The sequence below is a fragment of the Typopeltis vanoorti genome, chromosome 21 (assembly GCF_054136105.1).
Source record: "Typopeltis vanoorti isolate ZY-2024b chromosome 21, IOZ_Tvanoo_1.0, whole genome shotgun sequence".
Lineage (NCBI taxonomy): Eukaryota > Metazoa > Arthropoda > Arachnida > Uropygi > Thelyphonidae > Typopeltis > Typopeltis vanoorti.
Window position 1 is genome coordinate 14336410 of NC_143569.1, and position 19677 is coordinate 14356086.

At 36.7% G+C, this 19677-nt stretch overlaps 1 protein-coding gene across 1 annotated transcript in view; it reads left to right on the forward strand.

Moving 5' to 3' along the window:
• The window catches only part of LOC150094636 (oxysterol-binding protein-related protein 1-like), a 714206-nt gene that overhangs the window by 504713 nt on the left and 189816 nt on the right, over nucleotides 1-19677 (forward strand). Inside the window, exon 18 of the mRNA XM_090411347.1 lies at nucleotides 10586-10683. Coding sequence (XP_090267473.1) covers nucleotides 10586-10683 — 98 coding nt within the window. The remainder of the gene's footprint in view (nucleotides 1-10585; nucleotides 10684-19677) is intronic.

The following is a 19677-nucleotide window of genomic DNA, read 5'->3' on the forward strand; positions in this document are numbered from 1 at the left end:
TCACTCCTCTCCTGTTAATGAAGCAGAAAATTGTATTACAGTATGTATAACAATCCACAACAATTACAGGACCCTAAAACACATCAAATTGATTATTGCCTTTCTATATATATACCATGGTATCATTCAGAATGCACAGCAACTAAAAAAAAAAAAAAAAAAAATGCTTAGGGTATCTTCCAACGTAGGGCACCTTTTATCTACATGATATTTAATTGATTTTTCATCATGTTCTTGTTGGAGTACAGTATATTCACTGTCATAGCCAAAGACTAGTGGATTCATTTTGCATCTTCTATCACCAGATCAACAAACACCAATGAAGTCTGGAACAAAATCTAAAATAAAGGCAGATATGCTACTCACTCCTCTGCAATCCTAGAACAAAATGTGATTGTTGCCATGTGCATTTTGCTGCAAGCGCTGTCATCCTGATGTAGAACAGATTACAGCTAACAATAATCCCAGTATAGTAGAAGATTCATATTTTTTTTAAAAAAAAAAGTTGTTCAATTTAAGAAAACGCATTGAAATCCTGGAACAGTGCATCGTTTGCTGTTGATGAAACTTTCTCCCATAAATTAAATCAGTTGACTCTATATTGGAACAGATCCATGATCAGCACCTTGTTTCAGCTCATAGTGGTCTCCATGGCATATGTTCACTCTAGCATACCATGTCAGAGACCCTTCAACTTACAATCTCCCCAAATGTGATCTTTGGCTGAAAATCTCTCTCTGCCAAATTTACATGCTATCTCTCTCTCACACTTCCAATGCAACCACCCACTCTGATCTTTATGCCTTTCTCTTCTTAAATGTATATTTCCTTAAGTCTGACTATCCAACAGTGAAGTAGTCTTTCTTGGAGATTTTAACATCACAATACCAACTGGCTTTCCTTTTCGAACTACACATACCTGGCAGGTTGAGATGCCAAATCGTTTGCCATCACAAATGACCTTACACAAATTGTTTACATGCCCACCAGAATACCAGATAATCCAAATCACTCTTCAAACGCTGGACTTTCTTCCTCACTAGTGATCCATCCAGTCCACAACTTTGTGCTTATCTCTTCTCCCACCAAGTAACACCCACACAGCCATTCTCAACCAAGAGTCATCTGGCGCCATGAGAATGCAAAGTGGGATGACCTCCGTGACTTTAAAGCCTCATTCGTTTGGTTGGATTACTATCTTCAGCCTTCCAACCTAAGCATATGCACCAAGTGCATCACTCTGGTAATCCTCACCAGTATATAAGCATATATTCCCCATTCCATGAAAGATTCCCCTTCTTGTAAGCAAGTCTCGGTTCCCCAAAAGATGTGTTAAGGTTGTACGAATGAAGAAACTGAGCATATCACCACTGGCTATCATCAAGAACTCTGCCTTCCCTCACTGAATATGCTAAAACCCAAATCAGCTGCAAGAAAGTCATCAGTGCATCAAAAACTGATTTTAAGAGCTAAAAGCAGTAAAGTTGCATCATGTCCAAATGACAGTCATGTCATGCCTTTCGATCTCTTACCAAACCAATTGGGTAATTTTTGCCTAACACTGCTACTACACTCAGTTGGATCTTTTGCATTGTCACCCACAAAAAAAGTCAATCTTCTGTCATCATACTTCTCCTGAATGTGCATAAATGATTTTGGTAAACGTCCTCCAACCATTTCAAACACCCAATATTCAGTGCTCTATGACCTTTCATCAGAAAGTGATCAATAAAATACAAATTAGATGCCAAAAAGTCCCCTGGTTCTAACAATTCTTCTATTTGCTCTTAAGAATTGTGCCTCCAAAGTTTTTATTTATATATATATATATTTTTTTATGCTCTCTTATTCCACTTGTATGTATCCTACACCCTGGAAACTAGCCCACATACAACTCATTCCTAAGAAGGGTGATAAATCCTTACCATCAAGCTGCTGTCCAGTCTCTCTCTCTCACTCCTCGCTGATGTAAAGAGAACCATCAACATCCAACTCTTATGCTACTTCGAAGATACTCAACTAATAAATGACTGCCAACATAAATTCCACCAATGCACATCAACGGAATCTGCTCACCCATGTCACCCACCTCCAGATAAATACTATGGAAAAGTTTGGTGAATCCTCTGCAGTTTCACTTGATATCTCCAATGCTTTTGACTGAGTCTGACACTATTAATGGCCTATTAAGTAAACTCCAATCATTTGGTCTGTCCCATGAATTCTGCAACCGTGTTGCAAGTTTTTTCACTGGGTATTCATTTCACTTGATTGTGGACACTTCCATGTCTTCTATGTAACTAATGCTGGGATCTCACGAAGGTTCTGTCCTCTCACCCATCGTCTTCCTTCTCTCAGTGACCTGCTTCAGTTGACACCGATCCAATGCACAGTTTTGCTGATAACATCACATTCCTTCTTGCTCAACAAACCCTGCACCACACAAATTACAACTTACTGAGCAAGAACCTCTGAAACCCTAAATTCTAATCTTGGAAATATTCTTCAGTGGGGCTCAGATAATCGTGTCGCTTTTGTTGCCTGCAAAACACAGTTCTGCTTTATTTTTCACAAAAAAAAAAAAAAACCATATTCTTCAAGTCTTATCTTTGAGAACACTTAAAACAATAGGAAAGATGTGATTTTTTCTACTTGGTATCACCCTGACAGGAAACCTCTTGGCATAATCACATTACAGTCATTGCCTCCTTAGCGTCTAAAAAATTGTTTCCTGTTTCACTCAGGGCATTACTTTACCTCCAAACAGCTATTAACACTGTACAAATCACATATCCACCCATCCATTGAGTACTACTCACATTTTGTATGTCACCCAAGGAGTTCCCTAAAAATGTTCATTACAGAAGAGAGCAGTCAGATTGATTAATGACTGATTAATCCGTCTCTGACCAACTCACTCCAACTATTATGCAAGCATTTAGTATCTGCTGTATCATCTACTGTAAATATTTCCATGGCAAATGCTCATCATTAGTAATTCCCCCACCCTCTAAGAAATCCATTGAAACATGTGCAGGTGTTGCCCAACTTCCCATCATAGTTCAACTCCTAATCCATGGTATGAGTTTCTCCTCCTCTTACATTCCTTCTGCTTCTGCACTCTGGAACAGCCTCCCCTCCTATGTGTTTCTCAAAGAATGCAATGCGTAGGCCTTCGGATCTAATGTAAACACGCTTCTCTTACTCAAACCTCTGCCCATACAGGTTGACCAACCAAACTCTTGTAAATGGATCTAACATTACAAAAATAGTAATAATATGCACACGCACATATCAGTTGCAAGATAAGTGCCAAAGAAAGATGGACATCATTCATATCCTAGTTGTCATTTCCACCCTGAATGCAGACCTACATAAACAGATATTCGCTCTTCTGTTTATATTTAGTAATTATTAGGTGAAAACTTGATTATGGATTGCAAGTCTGTGCTTCTGTAAGCACAGACTTCAATGGCTAGATCTAATCCACAATTAAGCTACCAGAATTGAAATTAGAACATTTTCAAACATCACTTTTCATGTTTTTTTACATCAGAGAAAGAATATTGCCTTTGTCACTTTAATAGCAGTTGTCCTTATGTGCAGATGAAATAAAATTCCTGTCAGACTATCCTGCATGTCTAGTTGCTTTTTGACCATGATGGGAAAATTTACACAGTACCTGTCAGATTACCACTATGGCACCGCTGCATTCCATGTTTCTCCCTCTGTCTGTTGGTAGCTCTTTCAAACACACATGATTTTTTTTGTCTGATGGTACAAATGGAAAGAAGCTGACTTGGCCACAGAAAATTGCTTCTATGCATTTTGCAGCAAGCAAATGAGCATAATATGTAATCACATCCCCTTAGAATATACCAGCTGTCTTGCTGAGCTTCATGCAATAGGTCTTGAAAATTCCATTACTTAAAATTTGTAATGTTCATCAAGAAGCATATACATTGTTTTAGCACTTTTAAAAATCCCTCTGAGCCCTACTCGGGTAGATTTTCTCTTGTCCTGATATTCAATGTGTTTTTAAATTTCTACAAAAGACTGACCTTTATTAATTATACGTTATTCCCAACTTTATATTTTTCTTGTATATAATTTTAACTTGACTTATAATTTATACATAGTTTTACATAATTTTTTAACCATTATCATGGCACATTATAGCTTAAGTTGCAAAGATATCGATGAATTGAGGCCAGGTGCAAGTTAAAGGAAAATGTTGCTGAAGAGTCAGTTTTTTTAGATATACTGTAAAATAATCAGCCAAAGCTGGTGAGATAGACTAAAATTCACACGTATATCACAGTAATTAAATTTTAATAATATGTAGATATTTTGTCTTAAATATCATATGACATCATCAGTACAGTTATTACAAACAATGCTAGGAATTACATTCAAAGGAACAGTTAGTATGCATGCTTACATTGGCATTCCTCTATGCATACAGTATTGTGTTTTAGGACTAGAAAAAAAAAATTCAACTGAAAATTAAATTAAAATATATCTCATAAATTTATTTTATACAATTGAGGATTATAATTTCCCAGACCTTTGGGATAGTGAGACAGTCATTAGGGTTAAGATTGGGCCTGTGACATAAGGCTTCAGCACTTTCTTTATATAAACGCTCATGTTTATATAAAGATCTATAATATTGCCCCATAGATCTAATAAGGATCTATGTGGCAACTTGGTACTTTTCCATTGGATCCTATGGTTAGGGTTTTCAACCCCATGTTGAGCGAGGCCATATTTGTGTGGTTTATCAGACGGATGTGGTCTTGTTGTTCAGAGATGCTTTTACTTATAGATCTTCCTGTTTGTCTCTAGTATGACATCTTACAAGAACATGGAACTTCATATATGCCAGGTAGCATCATAGGTGAGAGTTTGTCTTATGGAGAAGGTAGCACATTTGGTTGATTAGTTTATAGGTAGCAGCGAGTTTATATTTCTGCTTAATTTTTGACAGACATTCAGAGATGCCTTAGCTATATGGTATAAATGTCTATGAACATCTGTCAAAAATTATTTAAATTAAATTGAATTATTTAAATTGTTAAAATTTTTCAAACTTGATAATTTGAACATTATTAAAAAGAACTATTTCTAAGTTTGATATAATAAAATGAAAACTCATTACCTTTTTACATCATAGTTCTTTCACATTTGCCTGTTAGTCTAAAGAATCTTCTGAAGCCTTTTTGTAGTCTGCCATGTCTAAACAAGAATGATTCAATGTTCATCTTGAGGATGTGGTAATTTGTTATCAAAATGTATAAATAATTTTAACTGCAGTCACTGTATTCTCTTGAAGATAGGCATCTGTACAATCCTGGAATTTTAGCTGGAGTTATTCAGTTCTTGAACACATTCCCTGGTTATTTTTGTGTTTTTGTTCTCAGTTTGTGCAAATCTGTCAGTCTTGCTCTGACAATGAAAGTTACTTTCTTTGTCTTATTCTGTGAAATTTGTATTTGTATTTCCATCATTTTCAAAACATTGCCTGAATTTAACCTTGGAATGTCCGATTATTTTGCTTTAGAATTTGCCAGTATCTGATACATTATAAAGTACATTGGCATAGTAGTAGTCAATAATAAAGTGGAAATATCAATATTGTATGGAAGTGTAGAGATTGCTTTTCAGTATCAAAGGTTTTTCTCCCTTCCCCCTCTCTCTCACATGTGCTAAAATGGTCAGAGAATATATGCAGTTAATTATACAGGATAATGACACACTCATCTCTTAGCCCCCAACTGCCTCAGCATTCTCCTAAACAACATTAACTCTGCATAAACTAATACTCTTCTACTAGTTACAGCATGCTTTATACTTGCTTTCCATATAGATATAAAATTTGCTAATTTTAAAAGTAAATTTTTTACTAATAATTAGGCAGTAGAGCTCCAAGCTGTTGCCATTTTTTTAATACCAAATTTGATTTCATAAGTTTTCTTCTCAAACAGCTTGTGCTCTTAGAGAATACACAGACAAATGCAAGAATGCTAAACACTGTGTAAAACTAGCTAAACAAAAGTCATGGGAGGACTTTGGCAAGAATATCGAAAATAAATATCAAGAAGGTAGCAAAATATTCTGGAGGTTGTTGAAGAAGCTTAAGAATGAAGGAAAGAGTGCTGTAAAAGGAGTTAGAGATGATAACGGTGACTTGAAAACGGGAGAAAAAGATATCATTGAAGTATGGATGAAACAAGCAGTGATGACAGCACTGTGGTAAAAAAAAACACTGACCAGGCATGCAGTCAGGAATACATATCCATACTTGAAGTAGAAAAAGCCATCAGAGGCTTGAAATGTGGAAAGGCAGCAGGAGTAGATGATATTCAACCAGAAATACTGAAGTATGGTGGTATAAGAGTATTACAGTGGCTGCACTGCATTGTTCAGAAAGCCTGGACAGAGGGACGAATTCCCGATGTTTGGAGTAGAGCTCTCATAGTACCCATATATAAAAAGGGAAATAAAACTGCGTGTGAGAATTACAGAGGTATTTCCCTACTGAGTGTTCCTGGCAAGGTCTATGCAAGTATACTTGAGAAACGGTTGAGAAGAATTGTGGAAGAAAAGCTTGGTGAAGTACAAGCTGGATTCAGGCCAAATAGAGGCTGTCAGGATCAGATCTTCACTTTACGACATATAGTCGAGAAAGCATGGGAATATAACAAAGATCTGTACTTAAGTTTTGTTGATTTGGAAAAGGCATATGACAAGGTGCCAAGAGAGAAGCTATTCAATACGCTACAGTTATATGGTGTGAGTGGGGCATTATATCAAGCAATACTTAGTCTTTATTTGAGTTGTAAGTTGGCAGTTAGAATTGAAGGAAGTACAGGAAGATGGTCTAATGTTAAATCTGGTGTGAGACAAGGATGTACATTATCCCCTCTGTTATTCATTATCTATATGGATCACATTATGAAGGAAAGTGGTATTAAACATGATATCAAAATTGGAGATGTTAATGTCAGCTCTTTGCTTTATGAGGATGATGTTATACTTCTAAATAAATCCGCTACAAGTCTACAAGATGCTCTGACTAAATTGAATAACTGTTGTAATAGATATGGTACGAAGGTCAGCAATAAAAAGACAAAGACAATGAAAATAGGCAGAATCATTGAAAATGTCAACTGTGTTGTGAATGGAGAACTTGTGGAACAAGTAAAACATTTCAGCTACTTAGGCACGATTTTTAGTGAAGATGGTAAATTAAATATAGAAATAGACAACATAATCAGCAAAGCTGGTATGGTGGGAAGTCAATTGAATAAATTCATATGGAATAAAAGAGAAATTAGCTGTATACAAGACAGTGTTCAAACCAGTTTTAACGTATGGATCTGAGAGCTGGGTCAGAAGTAAAACACTTGACCAAAGACTAGAGACCGCAAATATGAGAGTCCTGAGAAAGATTAGAGACATGAACAGATGGCATCAATGGCAATATCATATTAAAAACGAGGATATTAGGAAAGAATTTGACAACAGCATCCAATGTTAGCAGAGCTAATCTCAGGTGGTATGGTCACTTAAACAGAATGGGTGAAGAAAGATTAGCAAAACATGTGTTCTCTGCCAGGTTGGCAGCAAAACGATCCAGAGGAAGACCAAGCTATAGGTGGATTGATACGGTACCAAGTGCCTTAGACGATAGAAATATAACATCTGATAATGTTGGAGTCTTGACAAGTCACAGACTGATTTGGAGGAAAATTGTAGATAGGAAGTTAGTAATGATGTAATTTTTTCCATGTAGTACTATCATATCCTGTACACCCCTTGAGGGTACATGGCAGGAATTTGATGATGATGATGATGAGCTTTTCTTCTTGGTTAGAAAGGAAATTATACTCTACGAGAAATTCTTGTTTTTATCCTTTATCCATGCATAGGCAAAGTTTCTACACGAAATATCTTCACAACTAGGCTACTTGTATAAAATATAGATGAGGTTTACTTCGCATTGATTACCTTATTATCCCATAATGTACAGCATGTCTTTTTTCAGATGTGTATATTGCTGTGCATATACATACCTGAAAGAAAGTGTGTGAATGGTCACTATTTAGTTTTCACCTTTATTGAGGTTTCATCAGTAAAATCATGGTGGAGCTCTATATTTGTAAAAGATAAAAACAAGAATATAGTTTCCTGTGTAGCATAATTTACTTCCTAACCAAGTGAAACTTAATTATCTCTGATCCAGAAAATTTTAATACTTCAGTAAAACAACATTTTATTACTTATCTGTGGAAAATATGACATCTGCATTGATTTAGCTTTAGCTCCTAGTGACATTATTATTAAGAGAGACCGCCAGATAGTCTGGGACTCATCGAGGGAGACGGCATACTACACCCACCAGCTGTCATACTTATTCTTGAATTCATTTACACTGCTTGCACACACCACCTCATGAGAGAAAAATCTAGCTCTCACCCCTTTCTTAGTGGTATTCATTCTCAGCTTCACAAGGATGCCACTTGTCTTTTTCCTACCCTCCATAAAATGAAAAATTCCATCTACTGAAATTCTGTATAACCCTTTCAAAAGTTTGTAAAGTCTCATTCATATCACTCCCTCTCTCTCCTTTTTGTGAGTGTCTGCAGCCTACAAATTCTCAATCTGTATTCTAACAATCCTGATATCATTCTTGACACACTCCTTTGCACTCTCTCTCTCTCTCTCTCTCCCTCTCTCTCCACTGTATCAGAATCACCATGGAAACCAGGAGACCAGACTTGCATGCAGTAGTCTAAGGTGAGGAAGATGAGGAAGTCATTTTGCCTGTTTACAAAGCCTAGATAAGGTTTTATAAACAGGCAAAATGACTTCATCTTTACATGTCAAGGTTCATTTCAGCATTGCCATTACTCTCTGAGTTATGTATTTTTATTTTTGCTAATATGACTCTTGAACTTCAACTTCCTGTCTAATAAAACTCCAAGGTCCCTATCCTCGTCACTTTCTTCAGTTTCTCCCACCAACATAATGACATTGGATATCTATTCACACCCAAGTGTATGACTTTACATTTATTAACATTGAAATGACAGCCATTTTCACATGCCCACAATTTCCAACCTATTCAAATCATTCTGCAAGTACTGCATATCAGTGACATTCCTGATTACCTTAATCTTTACATCATCAGCAAATAGCTGTATGTTGCTTTCCTTCCAATCCTTCCCAATGTCACTATCCACACTGGTGTTGACCTTTATATTGGGAACAGTCCTTGGTCCACTGTTACTCAATCTGGACATTAATGATATTGGGAAGGATTTGACAGGCGACATACAGCTATTTGCTGATGATGTAAAGATAGGGTAATCAGGAATGCTGCTGATATGCAGTACTTGCAGAATGATTTGATTAGGTTGGAAATTGTGGGCATGTGAAAATGGCTGTCATTTCCATGTTAATAAATGTAAAGTCATTTCCATAGTGCACAGCATTATTATTATTATTATTACATGGGCACCTCCATGGAATCCTAAGTCTCATCACGGTAAGCCCAAACTATTGACATCTGTTGTACTTCTTGAAACCCTTTAACAGACAAAGCAATCACAACTGATTCAGGCAATTTATTTCATTCACCTCTCTAGTCCTCACACCCTTGCTAACCTCACTCTTACTATGCAGGGATGACCTCTTGTTCTGTCCTCACTAGTCAAGTGCAGAAACATTTCCTCTGCATCAGTCCTATAAAATCCTTTAAATAAAATGTTTTTATCATATCTGCTTTTTCGCTTATCAACCAACTTTTGCAATCCACAAGATCTCAATTTTTTGTCATAGGGAGCATTTCACAGACAACTCACCATATTGGTCACTCGTCTCTGGATCCTCTCCACCACTTCCTCATTCCCAAGAAACCCAGGAATGGTCACCTGGGTTTCCCAAGAAACCTACATGACCATCCCTGAACACAGTAGTTCAGATGTGTTCATATCAAGACTTTAAAGAGAAATGATAACTCCCTTATCGCTGTTGTTAGTGTGTTCTTCAATAACTAAGTAATCTTATTGAGCTACCCTGACTGCTTAGCTTTATGCTCTCTAAACCTCAACTCTCTATCTACTACTATCACTAAATCTCTGACTTCATCAGTTTCCTGGAGCAGTGTTACTTGTTCAATGTGTTACTTGTATCTTTGTATCACAAAATGCATAACTTTATGCATTTTGCGATAATCCTATTCAACCTATTCAAATCATCCTACAAGCTCTTTACATCACCTTGATTAACTATTATCCTATCCAACTTTGCATCATCAGCAAACAACTGAATATCTCCCTTCAAATTATTTCCTATACTTATTACACATGCCCAAAAGAAAGTTGCTGTGCAGAATGCGTTACTAAGGCAGTTAATGATCAGTAGCATTCTAGCTGTGAAGATAACTTGCATGCAAACTTTGTTTTTGCATGGTTAGAAGATAAAAACAAGAATGTAATTTCTTATTATATTTACTTTATTAAATTTGATTTTGTATGCACAAATCTACATAGATAATAATTAAATATTTTCTCAATAGTACGTTGCAGCATTTGCAGTATCAGCACTTGCGTCAAACTGGGAAAGACTAGGCAAACCTTTTAATCCTCTTCTTGGAGAAACATATGAACTTGTAAGGTAATAAGTCCTCTGCATAACATCATTTATTTTTTACAGTTATCTTATAGATGCTTATTAATTAAGACTTTAATGATTATATAGGCCTACAAATTGAAACCTGATATTTTCATTTGAATAGCTTACTACATACTTAAATTGTCATGCTGATTTTTAAAAAAGAAAAAAAAACTTTGTTCGGGTTGTGTAAAAATTTTCACAGGTCAGGGAGATATATAATGCATTTCTTTATTTTTGATTCAGAAGGACTATATGGGGATCTGCAAGGGACTAGTGATGATGATGACAAACTTAGTTTGAAGTGCAGAAGAAATCTTGTCCTCTTTCCCCTCAAAATGGAATGGGAAAAGCAAGATTACATCCATTATATAAAGGGGAATGACAAGACAAAGTTAATGTACAGGTATCCCTTGATATATACAGTTAATTAATCCTCGATGGACACCGCATTATTCAATGTTAAGAATTAATGGGAATAATTATAATGAATCCTGCAAAATATAAAAATTTAAACATCATTTATTTTTTAAGGTGGCATGTATTTATATATTTTATCTATACATATTTGTTACATAAAAACTTATCTAAATATTTATTTTTTATAAAAAAAAAAAAAACTTTTCTAACGTAAATTGAACAGTGGTAGCTTTTTTTTTTCTCCTCCATGATTTTACTCTGCATACTCAAAGATGCAAATGCCACTTTGCCTTGTTTGCGGTACTCAGTTGCTTCATTTAAAATGGCTCATATAGTTGATTCACCAAAGCCTAGAGCTTTTCCGGTGTTTACTTTGCTTTCTCCATTAGCAAACCTTTTAATATCAAAGTAATAAATTTTCATTTATTACTCTTTTTTGAGGCCATGGTTACAAAGGGTAATGCTTTACATAATTTGAAAATTACATGATATGCAGATAGGCCGTAAGTGTACAATTTAATACATACACATATATGTCTGTACACACCACTCTCTGCTGATAAATCGAAGCACTGAGACTGACATGGGCACACTACTTGTACCACGTGATCTGATCGGTTTCATTGACAAAGCTAACACTTTGCTTATTTTCAAACTTTTTGGGCCGCACTAATCAAATTTGATACTGCATATATCAAGTTTATGGTCACAATAATTTTTTGTGCACTAATCAAAACTGCATATATCAAGGAATACCTGTATTATATGCCAGTCAGTATCTGAGGTGTAGTAGTTAAGGTATTGATAAAGTTAAAGGCAGAATTCAAGAATGGATAAATATAACTCTTCAAAAGAGAGCACAATTTTCTGAAGGGTGGTGTGGTCTTATCTTAATAATTGACTCACTTCAGAAATAGCTGTTTCATGATATTGCTGGACATTACAAAGGCATTTCACATGATTCTGCATGGAAATCTATTACTAGAATTGGAGCAGAAGGGCATGAATATGAAGTTGGTGATATGAATAAGGGTTGCTGATGGTCAGACATTAGAGAGTTTTGTGTCAAGGAGACAAATCACTATGAAGGTAAATGATGAGTTGTGCTACTGGATTCTGTATAGGTTGCTGCTGTTTAATTTGTACAACAATTCTAATAGGAGTAATCATTGTGCAAATTAATCAGCATTATACATGAAAAAGGCTTGTGATCAGGTATCTGTACATGGGTTATCAAGTTGCTCTAGGTGATAGTTCAATTTTCTTCTTATATATGGAAATATGTCAACTAGTAAGTTCTCAGTAACCCTTTGGTAGACTTGTGCATCTTAATGAGAAATCAATGGCCTCTATCAAAAATTTTTGTTTCAAGTATGTTTGTCGTTTTGGTTCTCTGAGTGTAAAAAGAGTGGAAAAGATATTGCAAAGTTTATACAAAATCTTCATATTGAAACCTGTTTATGCATCCAAGTTTTTGTAATATATGTAATATATAGCAGCAAGGCTCCAGAAATACAATTTAAATCTACTATCAAAAAAAAATTTTTCACCCAAGGTATTGTTATAGGCGATTTTAAAATAATAAATAAATAAACGTAAAAACATTGAATAATTCTCACTATATCTTATTCACATTTAACATCAGTAGACGCTGTATGATCACTCTTGTACTCCATAGGGAGTGAAGTCTTCTGCTAGAAGAGGTGATAGGATTGCAGATGCCACAGAGTTGGTAAGACCATCACAAAACATCCATGCCCATGCCTAGATTTGAAACTGCAGTCTTCTGGCTGGGGAGCAGATACATTAACCACTTAATCAATCATGCCAGCCACTATACTTAACATGTAATTATGTCATCTCATCTTCTTTTTCCCTCTTTTACCTTGCGGAGTCGAGGGTTTATTAATCATTGGACCTCAAACCATTCACAGGATAAGGTGGTTAGCCCTACGCTCCGGTGTATCCTATGTCCATAGTGTTGAGTTCTCAAGGCCGGTTTGCCTGCTTTGCAGGATGAAAAACCCCAGGATAAACTGGGGGAAAACCTTACTGTCCATGCCCAAGACTGACTAACTTGACTATGGCTGAGGAAGATCCTGTGGATTTAAAATTGCCACAATACAGCTCATTACAACTCGGTTTGCTTTTTCTTTTGTTTAATGTTCATAATGAAGGGTGAATTTATATAAATCATCCTCCTTCCTTTTTCCCTCTTTTACCTTGCTGTGTCAAGGTAAAAGAGGTTTTCTGTTCATTTAACCACAATCTTACACAAGGTGGTTAGCCCTATGCCTCCCAGTGTATCCTATGTCTGTAGAAAGCTGGTTTGCCTGCTTGCGGGATGAAAAACCCTGCAGTTCACACCCAAGACTGGCTAACTTGACTATGTCTGAGAAAGATCCTAAGCCCCTCGTGTCAGCGATGGGGAATTGAACCCAGGACACTCCTTTCCCAGGCATATGGTTGCAAAGCGCATAGCTACTCAGCTAACTGCACAAACCATTATAAATTATCCATGAACGATTTAAGAGGAAAAACAAATAGTAAAATTCACGACAGCAAGAAAGTCAATAGCACTCTAAGTGAAGCCAGACTCACTTTTCATGATGCACTCAGTCATATAATCTAGTCTTTGCAAGATATCTGTGTTATGTAAAATTTCCCAGCATTTATTAAGCTAATTCATGTTAAGCTGTGAAAATAAGCTTAGAACAATACTATATTATGATAATGATAAATATATTATGATGATAACTTAAGGAGTAGAGATGTTGGAAGAATAGATATATAGATGTATTACAATATATTATTGAAAACTTACATATTTTCTCGCACACTTGAAGTGTGCAAGATTTACTGTTTTCAAGTTAATCCCTGTAATTATAACATATAATGGCAGCTGATTTTTATCATTACATGACTGAAATGAAAACTGGATGTGTCTCATTGGGGAACATGCATGGAATGAAAAGAACCCTATAATATTGCTTAGAAAGAAATAAGATTTTTGGAACTCAAAAGCATATATTTATGAAGTCTTTCATATAGAAAGAAATATATGTTTCAAAATTATCACTTGTTATGTTACAACAATGATGACAGAACAACTGCTGGGGTGAGGGATATGGCAAGTTGAATTTTTAATTACTATGAAAAATCAAACATATAGAAAAAAATCAAGTTCTGAATCTTAAAGGAGATAAAACAAGGAAAAAAAAATGAAGGTGATTTGCTCACATTATGACTTTTAGAGAGAACTAGCAACTAAATTTGCAGATGCTTTTGTGATTCTTTAAGAGGAAACACTGTAGTGTTCAAATTAAGGATTTCTGATCCTAAAGTTTTATTTCCAACTCTCTGGACATAAAACTTTAATCTTTAATAAATTCACTGGCAGCCACACATAAACAACTTGACAGTGAATGAGCTGTTTTAAAATGGGGGGGGGGGGGGGGGCAGAATCATTATGCAGAAAAGAAATAATATATTTTGAATGCATTTAGAAAGAGGCTGAAAATTCACTCTTCATTTGTTTTTGTCACTGGATTTCTGGAGCTCTGTATTGCAGGATTTTGGATTTTCTGTTAGACACCATATCTTACATTACATTACAATATATCTTACATTACAATATATTTAACACAAGAATGAGATAGTTGACTGCTAATTTACTTGATAATGTGGAAGAAAGCAGCATTAAATTACCTCTCAATTTTAACTTCTAATTTGGATTTCACTGATCCGTATAATGTTCAGTTCACTCCACCTCTTCATAGTGGACAGGACTTCACATTGTGCTACTGGCTCTTTTTTTTTTTTTCCAATGTTAGTATTCTTTTCTTTTCTTGCTCTACTCTCCCAAGTTTTTTCAATCTGTTTTTCAAGACCATCATCACTGGGATCCAATGCTCTTCTGCTTGCAGGAAAAAGACACTGATATTAGGAACCTCTTCATAGTGGACAGGACTTCACATTGTGCTACTGTCTCTTTTTTTTTTTTTTTTTTTTTTTTCAATGTTAGTATTCTTTTCTTTCTCTACTCCCAAGTTTTTTCAATCTGTTTTTCAAGACTATCATCACTGGGATCCAATGCTCTTCTGCTGTGTTTGCCTTGCAGGAAAAGACACTGATATTAGGAAAGGGAATCCTGGTAGTCTTGCACTACTTTTGTTCCTGCCTCAACAAGATAAGCACTACTGGATGGCCTGGCCAGGTCAGTGGTGATGTTGCACTGTTTCTTTCCTCCTCCTCCCAATGGTCCAGAGACAAGTGATATGGAGGTGATTTTGCATCCCTTGTATTCTCATTTAAGAATAGCATGGATACTCATTTAAGAGACCCTCAAAAAGCCTGAACCAAGTACAGAAACCATAACATCAATAGAGAATAAAAATATGAAACAGCCAACAGAGACACCTAGCAGATATACCATCTTTTCTTATACATTCAACAGATGATCATATGATTCCAAAATATCACGTCACCGTTTTCTAAAATTAATTTTCTAAAATCCAGTACAAATTATATACAAATGTTTTGGTTTATGCTTCATAAACCATTATCATTGTTACTGAATGAAGAAGAAGTCATCATCAGATTCCTCATATGTATCCTCATGGAGGTATACAGGATATTATGATAGTACTACATGAAAAAAAAGTTACATTATTACTAACTTCCTAACAGCAATTTTGCTTCAAATTAATCTGTTATCTGTCAAGAGGCCAATATTATCAATTTTATATCTCTGTCTTCTAAGGCACCCCTTACTGTGTCAATCCATATAGATCTTGGTCTTCCTCTATGACTTTTCCTACCATCCTGGCAACAGACACTTGTTTTTGCTCTTTGCAGCACTTGTATATAGCTAGTTTAGTGTTTTGACTAATTTCTCTCTTATTCCATACAAATGTATTTCATTTGACTTCCCACCATATATAATCTTTGCTAATTCTGTTTGCTATTTTCATATATAATTTGCTATCTTCACTAAAAAAATGTTCCTAAATGGCTGAAATGTTTTACTTGTTCTATATGTCTGTCATTCAAGATGCAGTTGATGTCTTCACTGTTCTTATTTTCATAGTCTGTGTCCTTTTAGTGCTGATTTTCATGTCAAGTTTATTACAGCAGCTATCCAGTTTAGTCAGAGAATCCTGCAGATAGGCTGAATCAACCAAATGTTTGTTTTTTTCAGGGTCGACCACCAAATCCCCAAGGTTTGGTTCTCGTTTTGAAACTCTTTCATTTTTTCATGAATAATGTTTATATTTAAGTCTACATTTCAATTCTGAAGGCTGCTCAATTTTGATTCATTCTAAAACTTTCCTTACCTATTGTTCTTCTCAATGTGATATTCATGTTTATCCTGCTCAAAACTAAATGGTAATCACTTCAGATCTTCTGTATACTCTTAACCAGATTGAATCACTCAACAATAATATAGTTAGATTTTATTTCTTGCATCTTCTTTCCATGTATCATGTTGGAGGCTTAATGGATATTTTTACAACACTTAAAAAGAATTAAAATAGACTTTAATGCTTCCTATATTTCGTCCTAGTCACTAGGACATCTACGGGGATTACAAAAAAATTAATGTAACATATGCACAAATAACAAACAATACTAAGCCCAACCACGTGGGTGACACTAAAGTCCTATCTAGATAGAGCGCCCTCTAAGGGCAGTAGTAGGTGGCCTGGAATGTAAGGTGGGAACTCTGGTGATGAGTGTTTCCCAAATCTTCGGAAGCTTAATGCACCCATATTTATTGAGATTTGGTTGGTTTTTGAGAGCTGCTGCTGCTTCTAAGAAAAGTCTCTCTTTCTTGAATTTGCTGTGGTGGAGCATGGTGGTTTTCTTCCATGATACTCTGTGGGTGGTGTCCAAAACATGGTCAGCCAAGCCTGAATGGCCATAGTTGTGTTTGAAGATGTAAGACTTGTGTTCCTCTAGACGGATGGATGCTGATCTGCCTGTCTGTCCAAAGTACGCCAGCTTACAGGAACAGGGTACTTTGTAAACTCCAGGCAGAGAGAAAGGAGGGAGCTGATCTTTTGTAGAACGGATAAGAGTAGCCAGTTTGCGGTGGGGCTTGTATGCTGTGTGTAGATTGTATTGTTTTAGTATCTTGGCTATTTTTTCAGATGTGCCACGGATGTAGGGTATGGTGATGGCATTTTTAAAATCTTGTTGACGAGAAGGAAGGGGAATGGGGGAGGAGTTGATTATTTTTTTGATGCTGTGATCGCTGTAGCCATTGGAGAGGAAAGTGCTGTGTATGTGGTTAAGCTCATTAGTGAGGGCGGTTCCACTGGAACAAAGATTGTGGGCTCTCTTGGTAAGAGTTTTAATAATGCCATATTGTTGAGAGGGGTGGTGGTGGGAGAGTTTGTGAATATATCTGCCTGTGTGTGTGGGTTTTCTGTATACGGTGAAGGTGAGTGTATCATTAGGCAGGCGTGTGACTAAGGTGTCTAGGAAGGGTAAACAATTGTTCTTTTCCTTTTTCATAGTGAACTGGATTCTTGGATGTAGACTACTGAGATGACTGAGGAAGGAGTCTAACGTGTCTGGGCCATGAGGCCAAATAGAGAACACATCATCTACGTATCTTAGCCAGATAGAAGGTTTGAGTGGGGCTGAGTCTATGGCTCGTTTTTCGAAATCTTCCATATAGAAATTGGCAAGGGGGGGGGGGGGGTGAGAGAGGGGAACCCATGGCAGTTCCTTCTATCTGCTTGTAGATTTTGTTGTTCCAAGAGAAATATCCAGAGTTAATGGCAAAGGAAAAGAGATCTAAGATGTCAGAGGGAAAAACCTTTTCTAAGAGAGATAAGGTGTCAATTAAGGGAATATTGGTAAACAAAGAGGAGATATCAAAGCTTACCAATATGTCTGTCTTCTTCAAGGTTAAATTTTCTGTGAGGGCTTTAAAGTGGGTCGAGTTTTTTATATAGGAAGGGGACCTTCCGGTGAGGGGGATCAGAGAGTTGGCCAGCTGTTTAGATAGTCTATAGCAAGGTGCATTGGTAGCATCTACTATAGGCCTGAGTGGGGAGTTGGGTTTGTGGATTTTTGGTAAACCGTATATTCGGGGGGGGACGGGAGCGGAAAGGTTTAAGTTTTTTCGTGACATCTGGGGGCCAGGAAGATACTTTTTTGAGTAAAATTTTAAGTTTCTTAACTTGTGTTTTTGTGGGGTCGTGTTCTAGCGGGATGTAGGTAGCGCGATCGCGGAGGATGATGTTCATTTTACGCTTATATTTTCTGGTATTAAGAACGACTGTGGCGTTACCCTTATCCTTATCCGTGCGGAAGTTTCCGCACGGAGAGAATTCCAAAAAATAAAAAATAAACATATCAAGAAATTTAGCAACCTTGTGAAAAACAAACCACAACCACAAATTCAACCTCTCCAGACAGTAATAAACCTCTCTTCCAAAAGGCTCAACGACGATGCTGTCAGCGCCCTTTGCCTCGGCCATAATTTTGCCGTCGCTCCGAAGGAAGTGCCGGTGCTTGACGTAATGGTGAACATCGAACGTGGAATCGGTCGCTTACCGTCGGAGACAGCTAACAACATCAGGCTTGACGTAGCCAACATCCTCGCGCATTCTTCTCTGCCAAAAAGTAATTTATCATATGCCCAACGCACGGCTCTCCTGAAACTACGTAAAGAAAAAAGTATCGTCATCACCAGAGCGGATAAGGGTAACGCCACAGTCGTTCTTAATACCAGCGAATATAAGCGTAAAATGAACATCATCCTCCGCGATCGCGCTACCTACATCCTGCTAGAACACGACCCCACAAAAACACAAGTTAAGAAACTTAAAATTTTACTCAAAAAAGTATCTTCCTGGCCCCCAGATGTCACGAAAAAACTTAAACCTTTCCGCTCCCGTCCCCCCCGAATATACGGTTTACCAAAAATCCACAAACCCAACTCCCCACTCAGGCCTATAGTAGATGCTACCAATGCACCTTGCTATAGACTATCTAAACAGCTGGCCAACTCTCTGATTCCCCTCACCGGAAGGTCCCCTTCCTATATAAAAAAACTCGACCCACTTTAAAGCCCTCACAGAAAATTTAACCTTGAAGAAGACAGACATATTGGTAAGCTTTGATATCTCCTCTTTGTTTACCAATATTCCCTTAATTGACACCTTATCTCTCTTAGAAAAGGTTTTTCCCTCTGACATCTTAGATCTCTTTTCCTTTGCCATTAACTCTGGATATTTCTCTTGGAACAACAAAATCTACAAGCAGATAGAAGGAACTGCCATGGGTTCCCCCCTCTCATCCCCCCTTGCCAATTTCTATATGGAAGATTTCGAAAAACGAGCCATAGACTCAGCCCCACTCAAACCTTCTATCTGGCTAAGATACGTAGATGATGTGTTCTCTATTTGGCCTCATGGCCCAGACACGTTATACTCCTTCCTCAGTCATCTCAGTAGTCTACATCCAAGAATCCAGTTCACTATGGAAAAGGAAAAGAACAATTGTTTACCCTTCCTAGACACCTTAGTCACACGCCTGCCTAATGATACACTCACCTTCACC